The sequence below is a fragment of the Chiloscyllium punctatum genome, chromosome 10, assembly GCF_047496795.1.
Source record: "Chiloscyllium punctatum isolate Juve2018m chromosome 10, sChiPun1.3, whole genome shotgun sequence".
NCBI lineage: Eukaryota > Metazoa > Chordata > Chondrichthyes > Orectolobiformes > Hemiscylliidae > Chiloscyllium > Chiloscyllium punctatum.
This window is the reverse complement of record NC_092748.1, coordinates 115,645,822-115,656,404: the sequence shown is the minus strand read 5'-3', so window position 1 is coordinate 115,656,404 and position 10,583 is coordinate 115,645,822. Positions and strand designations below refer to the sequence as shown.

Here is a 10,583-nt window from a genome sequence, read left to right as displayed (position 1 = left end):
CTCAAGGACACAGAATCAGGCTAATTGGCCTATCAAGTCCACACCAACCCTCTAAAGAGCATGCCACCCAGACCCACCCGATAACCCTGCATGACTAATCCACCAAGCCTGTACATCGTTGGGAGTGGGGGAGGAAACCAGAGCACCTGGAAGAAATCCACACACACACAGGAAGAACATGCAAACTCCACACACAGTCATCCAAGGGTGGAATCGAACCTGGGTCCCTCGCACTGTGAGGCAGCAGTGCTAACCACTCAGCCACCATGCTGCTCAAATATAGTCTGAGAATTATTGCCAAACTATTCAGCAGAGATGTTAGGAAGCACTTCTACACACAAAGTGTGGTAGGTGTTTGGAAGTCTCTTCCACAAACAGCAGTGGATGCTGGATGAGTTGTTAAGCAGGTACATAGAGTTAGGCCATGTTCTTTAAGGAAGACAACCTGCTGATCTGGCCTACATGTGACTCCAGACCTACAGCAGTGCCATTAACTCTTGAACTGTCCCTGAAATGGCGTCACGAACCAGAACCTCCTCAAGGGCAACCAGAGACAGGCAATAAATGTCAGTGACATCAAAGTCCCACAAATGAATAAAATAACTGAATAAATAAATGCAGGTTTTTATTTGTTGCTGCTAGAAAATGCAGTGGTGTCATAAACACAAATAACCAACAAGAGACAGAGATCAGTTTGAAAATGCAATAAATCATCGGCAGTGCTTTTTAGAATTTCTCTACAAAAAATGTACAAAAACAGTAAAAGACACCAGAGAAATGGGACAAACAAAATGAAGTCATCAATGGCAAATCAGAGATTGCCTCCCCAAGTGCATCATCAGCTAAGTATGAGCCTCTATTCACAAGCTTCCAACTCCCGCCAATAGCAGTTCAGCTTTCAAAATTTTATTGGGCACAGGGGATACAAATAATGAACACCATGAAATGAAAGACCATACTTCAAGCAACTGGCTTGAAATGTATTGGACTTCAACACAAAGCAAAACAAAAATATCAAACACAATCAGAGAAGCTCTCAAACATCTCCTATCCCATTTAATCTCTACAAAAACCCTTATAAAATGTAACACTAATATAGCAAACATCTACACATATTTATCTAGGATTTAAAAAAAAGAGTAAGACACAAGATTATCTTTGGTTTGGTGTTCCTTACAAAGCAAAAGGGAAAATTAAAATTAATTAGGCTAAGTATTGGCACTAGGACCAGAGGTATCCCATCAACTAACCAATGCCTGCCCACAGCTGGCACAGTGTGCCTTGTGCCCATGATCCATTAGTTGGAGCAGTTTCTCCTGCTTCATAAACAGAATAATGTTCTGGGCAGTGTGTTAGAGCTCAGATAGAAAAATGCAGTTCCACTATGAAACAGTTGATCAGAGAGAGGGAATTATCTCCGGGTCTTGGCAATCCCAATGTTGACAGATTCTTCAGGTGAGGCATGTTGCAGGCAAAGACAGTGAGACGTCCTTTGGGTCACCAATCAGAGCCCTGGCAGCTTCAGGAATTTAGAGATTAATCTCCAGGATGTCACCACAAGCATAACCCGGGAAAAACATCATCCAGACATCCCAATCAAAACTGTGCAAGGCTTTCAAATTCTTTGAGGACTGTTTGAAATTTTGGAGAAATAGGGTGGGGGGGAGATGGGGAAGGATTCTTACTGGAGATTGAGAACCATTAATCCAGAGACCAATGAAATGTTCTGGGGACTGGGGATCGAATCCCACCATGGCAGAAATTGAATTCAATAAAAATCTGGAATTAAGAGTTTGATGACGACCGTAAAACCATTTGTCAATTGTCAGGAAAAAGCTAGCTGCTTCACTAATGTCTTTTAGGGAAGGAAACAGTTGACTCTTAACTGCCTTCTGGGCAATTAGAGATAGGTATTAAATGCTGGCTGAGCCAGCAACATCCACATGCCACGAAACAATGAAAAAAAAATTGTGAGTAAACGTAGAAATTGGGAATGTGGAAAATCTCAACAATAGGCATATCATCTATTTGGAAAGATATTTGCTTCATATCAATTCTGTGAAGCATGGCAGTTTGATTAGTGAACGCTTGGCTTCTACGCTGTATTTTGCAGCTATGTCAGCCTTAAATGATGGTTACTATCTACATAAAGTGTGGGAATTTGCAGTTCTTATGATGAAACTTGAAGCTAAAGTCACAATTGGGCATCCTTCATTTGGAGTTGAAAGTATCTAACTTGAAAGTATAACAGACTTGGAGGGGTTGAATGGCCTCCTCCTCCTCCCAGAGAATTTGGAGTTTAAAGTGTTGAAGCAAAACATTACACTATTCTGTGAGTCTAGACCACATGTGGAGTATTGTGTGCAGCTTTGGTCTCTGTATGTGAGGAAGGATGTTCTGTCTATGGAGGGAGTACAACAAACTTTTACCAGACTGATTCCTAGGATGGTAGGACTGATGCATGAAGACAGTTTGGATTGGTTAGGACTATGGTCATTGGGGTTTAGAAGAATGAGGGGAGGGTCTCATCGAAAATTCTAACAGGACAAAACAGGGTAAACACAAGAAGGATGTTCCCGATAACCATGGGGTCCAGAACCAGGGGTCACAATCAAGGACACAGGGTAGGACTGAAATGAAGAGAAAATTTCTCACTCAAAGGGTGGCGAGCCTGTGGAATTGTCTTACAAAACATTGAATATTTTCAAGAGGAGTTAATATTTTTTTTTAGATTAGATTACTTAAATTAGATTACTTACAGTGTGGAAACAGGCCCTTCGGCCCAACAAGTCCACACCGACCTGCCGAAGCGCAACTCACCCAGACCCCTGCCCCTAACACTACAGGCAATTTAACATGGCCAATTCACCTGACCTGCACATCTTTGGACTGTGGGAGGAAACCGGAGCACCCGGAGGAAACCCACGCAAACACGGGGAGAATGTGCAAACTCCACACAGGCTAAAGAGATGAAAGACTGTGGGGAAAAAATGGGAACAGGGTATAGAGTTGAATGGTCAGCCATGATCATATTGAATGGCAGAACAGGCTTCAAGTGCTGAATGGTCTAGTCCTGCATATCATTTGTATGCTTCTATATCTGCCTCCCTTCAGAAGAATCCCAGAACGAGGGACAAAGTAAAATGAAGTGTTTACTGGAGCAGGATCACAATTACCTGGTAGCAAAGTGGTGAGGATTTAAACCAGACTCAGGGGAGAGGGGGCAGTCACAGTGTGGCTGCTACTGGATCACGAGAAGACACAACTTCCAAATCAGCCAGATTCTGACACTCCAGTCCTTGCAGCCATTCTGCACAAGAGAGAATGTCTGTGGGAAAAGGTGAGCTCAAAACACAGCATCACTGCTCACTCCCTCACAGCATCACTGCTCACTCCCTCACAGCATCAGCTGAAACCTGACTCCCAGCTAGAATTCCACTGCAATCAGGATCAGGATGTGCCTGAGGTCTTGTCAAACATCTTGTGGAACATGGAGGGGATGAATGTATGCCTGTTAAATTTGCTAATGGCATAAAAGGAGGTTAGAATGCAAGTTGTGAAGAGGACAGGAAGAGTCTACAAAAACATAAAAGTAAGTTAAGTGAATTGGAAAAGAATGGCAGATCAGAGTATAATGTGGCAGAATATAAACTGGTCCACTTTGGCATGAAATATTGGAAAGCAGCAGATTGTGTGAATGGAAAGGGACTGCAGAACCCTGAGATGCACAGGGACTCACGTTTCCTTGTACCCTGAATCACAAATAATTAGTACACAGGTGATCAGGAAGATAATGGAATGCTAGCATTTATATTCCAATCCTCTTACAATAAACATAGAAAGTTTTACCACAGCTGCACAAGGCCATGGTGAGGCCACATATACAATATTTGAGTATTGTATAATAGGCCTCTTTATTTAGGAAAGGACATAATTATATTATGAATGCATTTCTGGGACGTGAGGCTGATCTTCTGAATAAAGGTTGAACAGGTTGGGCCTTTATCCACTGGAGTTTATACGAATGAGAGGTTGGTCTGATTTAGACATAAAACATTCTGAGGGATGTTTTCCTTCCAATGAGACACAGGAGAGAATGAACGAACAATTTAAAAATAAGGGATTAACAACTTAAGACAGAAATCACAACATTTTTTTTTCTCCCAGAGGGTCCTGAGTCCATGGAACTCTCTTCTTGAGATTTTGTGTTGATGAAATTATTGAACATCTTTAAGGCTGAGATAGAAAATTCCTGAGTATCAAGGGAGCCAAAGGTTATTGGGGTTCAGCGGGAATGTGGAATTACAGCCAAAAATCAGTTCAGCAATAATCACAGGTGATATTTTCACTAGACGATTAATCCAAAGACCCAGGCAATGTTCTGGGGACTGGGTTCAATTTTGCCATGATGGACGGTGGAATTGGAATTCAATAAAAATGTGGAATTGAGCTCTAATGATGACCATGAAACTGTTTTTAATATTCATGAAAAACCCAACTGGTTCACTGATGTCCTTTAGGGAATAAAAGAACCTATCTGGTCCAGCCTACATGTGACTCCAGACCTACAATAATTTGGTTCACTCTTAACTACCCTCTGGGACAATAAATGCTGACCAGCACCATTCACATCCAATGAATAAGAAAAAACAGGCTCAAAAGATCAAATGGCCTTTACCTGCTCCAATTTCACAGGCTTCAGTGGGAAAATTGTTTGATTTCTGCTGTGAAAGGGAACCAAAGTGGATTTAAGATACAGCCATCTAGATAAATGGTAGAATAGGTTTGTAAGACTGAATGGTCTCCTAGAATTCCAGAGCTACTCAGTGGCTAAAGATTTGTGTTTAGAAAAAAACCCGAAGAATAATAGCCTCAAGAAGAATTAAGATGCGAGGGGGAAGAAAGTAAAAGCTCACACACACTCCCCAAGAAATTAGTGGAACCACCTGGTAACGAGGCAACCTGGAGATAATTCAAGGCTGAGGAATGTCCAATAGGCCCAAACCAGTGAAATAGTCTCAAATGAACAAAACATTTTATCAAAAGTACCAAAAAGAAGAAATAAAATCATCAGCAAAAGTAACTCAGTTCATTGTTGCTCTCACTCAAAGTTACATGATTCTGGAATGTTCTGAGACTGTAAACAAAATAATTGTCCTATTGCTACACCGATTCATTTTCAAAACAAAAATTACCTAAACCCAACAACAAAAAAAAGTGAAGATCTCATGAAGAATTAAACCAACTGAAGACCAGAGAAACATAATTAATGATGAATTTAATAATGAAAATGAAAAAAAACTATATGTGCTATCTGGCTGAGCCAGTTCTGTTGGATTGTACCTGATTGTGTTGCTTAAGGAGAGGATCACCCCCTCAGCTCCCTTCTCCAATCTCTAGGCGAGGGGTCTTCCTTTCGAATATGAAACCTGGCTCTCAGTGCCTCAAATGCTACAAGATATGTCTTAGACCCTACAGTCAGTCCAACAATTACTGGACTCTATTAGGTTGGATTTGGAATGTTCTGGAATACCAAACAAAACAGCACCCAGGTATATAAGCCAATTGGCTAGTTTTAAAATTCACAACACCTGTCAAGTTTTCTAAACTTCACCCTAATCCCTCTTGCCCTGCCCTCCCACCCAACCCCAAATCCAGTGTCCCCTCCCAATCCGGCTCTTTCCAGTAGTTTTGCTTTTGCAAGTTGGTGATGTCAAAGCCGAAAGAGTGAGAATGAAATGTGAGTCTTTCCAGTCGAGGTCCCTTTGTTGCTTCAAGCATCGACTCTCTCTGAATCTCAAGGTCGAAGAGCCCATCCCATCAGCATCACCCACGCAGACCTGCGAAAAGTAACAGAAGAAGTGGTTACCCAGTGGGTTGGCAAGGGATCACATGGATTACCCAAAGCATCAGTGAGATTAGAAAGAGTTATTTGCACAAAGAAGAGTACGCTAAGTTGTCTGACCCTGTTACACAAAGACTGAAGGATGCCACTCGTCCCTTGATCTGTTACACAAGGACAGGAAGCCATTCAGTCCTTTGAGTTTTTAGATGAACAGGAAGCAGTAACTGAGCTCCTTGAGTCTGTTACACCTGTCAATTAATTGATCTATAATCCAACACCATCTACATGACCATCTACATAATCCTTGAGTAGTAAAGGGATTAAGGGTTATAGTGAGTGGGCAGGTAAGTCAAGTGGAGTCCATAAAAAGATCAGCCATATTGAATGGCAGAGCAGTCTCGATGGGCCAGATGGCCTACTCCTGCCCCCATTTCTGAACGTCCTTATACATGCTGTAAAGAAATTATGCAAATTCCCGCCCCACACACACAGTCTAATCACCCATAAATTAGGAGACGCACAAGATGGCAGAATGTAATGAAAGCAGAGATCCTGAAGGTTTGTAGGACTGGGTGAGGTTAAACAGATGGTGGGGGAATGGAAGAATTGGGAAAACAAGGATAAAAGATGTTAAATAATATCATTTATGGATGGGGGTCAATATAGATCAATCAGCACAGGTTGGTTTACCCTTATTTCTGGTTCCCTCTGGAGCATCTTGCAAACATTTCAGTTCTCCGACAAATATTAGAAGCTCTCAATGTTATTTTGGGGCAGTAATGTATCACTATTATCCAGTAGAAGGCTTTTCTGTGCCCCAACCTTTACTGTGATAGTTCCTTGTGACCATCCACATTCCTGCAGCTAAACAGGTTAGATTACTTACAGCGTGGAAACAGGCCCTTCGGCCCAACAAGTCCACACAAACCCGCCGAAGCACAACCCACCCAGACCCATTCCCCTACATTTACCCCTTCACCTAATACTACGGGCAAGTTAGCATGGCCAATCCACCTAACCTGCACATTTTTGGACTGTGGGAGGAAACCGGAGCACCCGGAGGAAACCCACGCAGACACGGGGAGAACATGCAAACTCCACACAGTCAGTCACCTGAGGCGGGAATTGAACCCGGGTGTCTGGCGCTGTGAGGCAGCAGTGCTAACCACTGTGCCACCATGCCGCCCACTAGGTTAGTTTAGGAAATGGGAACAGTTTCCCATTGTGGCACAGAGATTCTTCAAATCAGAAAAATCAGGAGCACGTAGATAGCCACATTTACTACAGGAATCGAGTCTGGGAATGATCTGGGATGGAGAATACTACACAGAGAGCCACTCAACAGGCTGACTGGCCTCCTTCTGTGTCATGTGGAGTCGAGGAGAAAGCACCTTAGACACAGCCTCAGCACCTAACTAATATTAACATAACGTCAGGTCAAATCATAAAAACAAAAAGTGCTTGACAATCTCAAAATAAAATGCTGGAAACCTGAAAAAAAAAAGAGTGCTGGAGAAACTCACCAGGCCTAAAATTATCTGTGGAGATAGAAACACAGTTAATGTTTCAGTGCTGGGATGACCCTTATTCAGAATTGAAAGGGTTGTAAAATGGCGGGGGGGGGAAGAAGGGGAACAGATGGTGAGGGTGCCCAGAGCGAAAGATGAAGGGAGTGTTAATGATGGTAAAGGAAAGAAATGGAGATATAACACGTGTAAATATGAGGAAAGGAGAAAAGAGGCCCACTGTTCTTCTCCACAACTTTCTGCTTTTATTTCAAATTTCCAGCATCTGCTGCATTATACTTTTTATTTCAAAGCTTCTGCTATTCTGTAAGGTGTTGTTGAGCTCATTTGGCTGGACAGGTGGTGAGTGATGCCAAAAGATATGGATTCAATTCCTGCACTGGCTGAGATCACCATGAAGACCTTTTGCCCATATCTGAGGCATGGCAACCCTCAAGTTAGGCCATCACCAGTTATCTTTCTGTCTCTCTCTCTCTCTATCTCTCTCTCTCTCTCCAATAACAGTGCAGCCCTATGTTCTGGTAGAACCTTGGGTGACTTTACCTTTATTGTTCTGGACCAGGTGAAAGACCCTGGGTCCCAGGTCTGCAGGATCCATTCTGATTAGATTCTGAAATCCAGCTACCAGGTCGTCACTCAAACCTTCTCTTGGCAAGTCATGTTGCAGCTATATAAGACTTTAGTTTGACCACATTTGGAGTAATATGTGCAATTCTGGTCATATTACCTTGGGAAGGATGTGGAGGCTTTGGAGACAGTGCAGAAGAGGTTTACTAGCTTTTGCCTGAATTGGAATGTATTACTTTAAGGAGAGGTTGGACAAACTTGGATTGTTTCGCTAGAGCATCAGAGGCTGAAGGGGCGACATAATAGAAGTCTATAACATTATGAGGGGGGTGGATAGGGTGGATAGTCAGAACCTTTTTCCAGGGGTGAACATGTCAAAACCTATGATGCATAGATTTAATGTGAGGGGGGTAAAGTTTACATGCGAGGAGAGTTTTTTTTTAAAAGCACAGAGGGTGGTAAGTGCATGGGAGGTGGCAAAGCAGAAACATTGGAAAAACTCAGGAGGCATTTGGACAGATGAATGAACAGGCAGTGAATAGAGGAATATGGAATATGTGCAGGCAGACTTTTAGAATGGCATCGTGGTGAGCTGAAGGACCTGTTCCTGAGCTCTACTCTTCTGTGTTGTTTCTTTCAATGGAAACCTGCTCGAAATACATCATCCATAATTAGAGAAAAAGCCCACCAACTCATTGAAGTAAAAGGGGGCTACACAGTCAGTTAGTAGGTGATTGACAATTCACACTGAACTGAAATTCAGGTCTGACAAGTGAGAGGACCGCACTGACACTCAGCAAAAGCCAGGAGGCAGTATTTAATCTATTTTCACTGCTCATGTTTGCTATGGCTCTCAATGAGCAGCTGTCTTACTTCGGAGTCAGAAGATTGTGTAAGTGCTCGAGTTTCCCTGAGCCTATAATTTGGATGGTCACTCGCAGTGCAATACTTGAGACAGTGCTGTAGTGTCTGGCTATTGTCGCATTGTTATCTGTGTGAGTTTGCTTTCTAACACACTGCAATTCAATGGCTCCAGAAAAAATTTTTTATTGAAAGCAAAAATAGAAAATGCTGGAAAAACTTGGCAGGTCTGGCGGCATTTGTGGAGAGAAAACAGAGTTAACATTTTGGGCTGCAAGTCACTGAACCCGAAATGTTTTCTCTGCTTTATCTCCACAGATGCTGCTTGAGTCTTTCGAGCAATTTCTGTTTTTGTTTCTGATTTCCAGCATCCACAGTTCTTTCAGATTTTTGTAATTACGTTGCAGGCAGTTCACAAAAGAATCACTAGATTAATTCCACAGATGAGGCAGCATCCGAGGAACAGGATAATCGATATTTCGGGCAAAAGCCATTCATCAAGGGCTTCATCCTTGCTCCTGCTCCCCTTGGGTGCTGCCTGACCTGCTGTGCTTTGCCAGCACCACACTCTCCACTCTGATCTCCAGTGTCTGCAGTCTTCACTTTCACCGAATTCCACAGGTGAGTCCTTTAAGGAGATATGAGCAGATTCTCCAGGTTGCAGATTAAGTAAGGAAACAGGAACATGAAGAGACTATTTCACCCCTCCTATATCATTCAATCCATCAATCATAGCTGCTCTCTGGCTCCATTTCCCTGCCATGTCTCTGCACCCTTTCATAGCTTCACCTAACAACAACCCACCAATCTCCTTCTAATAAAAGGACTTTATTTGGAATGTTCTTCACAGAGCAGGTGGAGGCAGGGTCATTCAAGGTTCCTGATTAACAAGGGAGTGAAGGGTTAGTGAGGGCAGGACAAGCCAAAAGGAAAATTGGAGGTGCAGTGGACAGCAAAGAGGTTTACCTCAGATTACAACAGGATCTGGACCAGATGGGCCAATGGGCTGAGAAGTGGCAGATGGAGTTTAATTTAGATAAATGCGAGGTGCTGCATTTTGGGAAAGCAAACCTCAGCAGGACTTATACATTTAATGGTAAGGTCCTAGGGAGTGTTGCTGAACAAAGAGACCTTGGAGTGCAGGTTCATAGCTCCTTGAAAGTGGAGTCGCAGGTAGATAGGATAGTGAAGAAGGATTTAAGGCTTTCCTTAAATCAGTCAGAGTAGATTAGATTAGATTCCCTACAGTGTGGAAATAGGCCCTTTGACCAAACCAGTCCACACTGACTCTCCGAAGAGCAACCCACCCAGACCCATTTCCCCCTGACTAATGCACCTAACACTATGGGCAATTTAACACAGCCAATTCACCTGGCCTGTGGGAGGAAACTGGAGCACCCGGAGGGGACACATGCAGACACAGGGAAAATGGGCAAACTCCACACAGACAGTTGCCCAAGGTGGGAATTGAACCTGGGATCCTGGTGCTGTGAGGTAGCAGTGCTAACCACTGTGCCACCCTGTATTGAGTACTGAGTACTGAGTACAGGAGTTGGGAGGTCATGTTGTGGCTGTAAAGTACATTGGTTAGACCACTGTTGGAATATTGCATGCAACTCTGGTCTCCTTCCTATTGGAAAGATGGTGTGAAACTTGAAAGAGTTCAGAAAAGGTTTACAAGGATGTTGCCAGGATTGGAGGATTTGAGCTACAGGGAGAGGCTGAACAGGCTGGGGCTGTTTTCCCTGGAGTGTTGGAGGCAGGGTGACCTTCTAGAGGTGTAT

At 43.1% G+C, this 10,583-nt stretch overlaps 1 protein-coding gene across 2 annotated transcripts in view; it reads right to left on the bottom strand.

Moving 5' to 3' along the window:
• Positions 1 to 608: 608 nt before the first annotated feature.
• Positions 609 to 10,583, bottom strand: part of LOC140482470 (gap junction gamma-1 protein-like) — a 63,099-nt gene continuing 53,124 nt past the window's right edge. For both annotated transcript variants that reach the window (XM_072579995.1, XM_072579994.1), the window contains one exon: positions 609 to 5,840. In XM_072579995.1, coding sequence (XP_072436096.1) covers positions 5,827 to 5,840 — 14 coding nt within the window. In that variant the 3' untranslated portion in view covers positions 609 to 5,826. The remainder of the gene's footprint in view (positions 5,841 to 10,583) is intronic.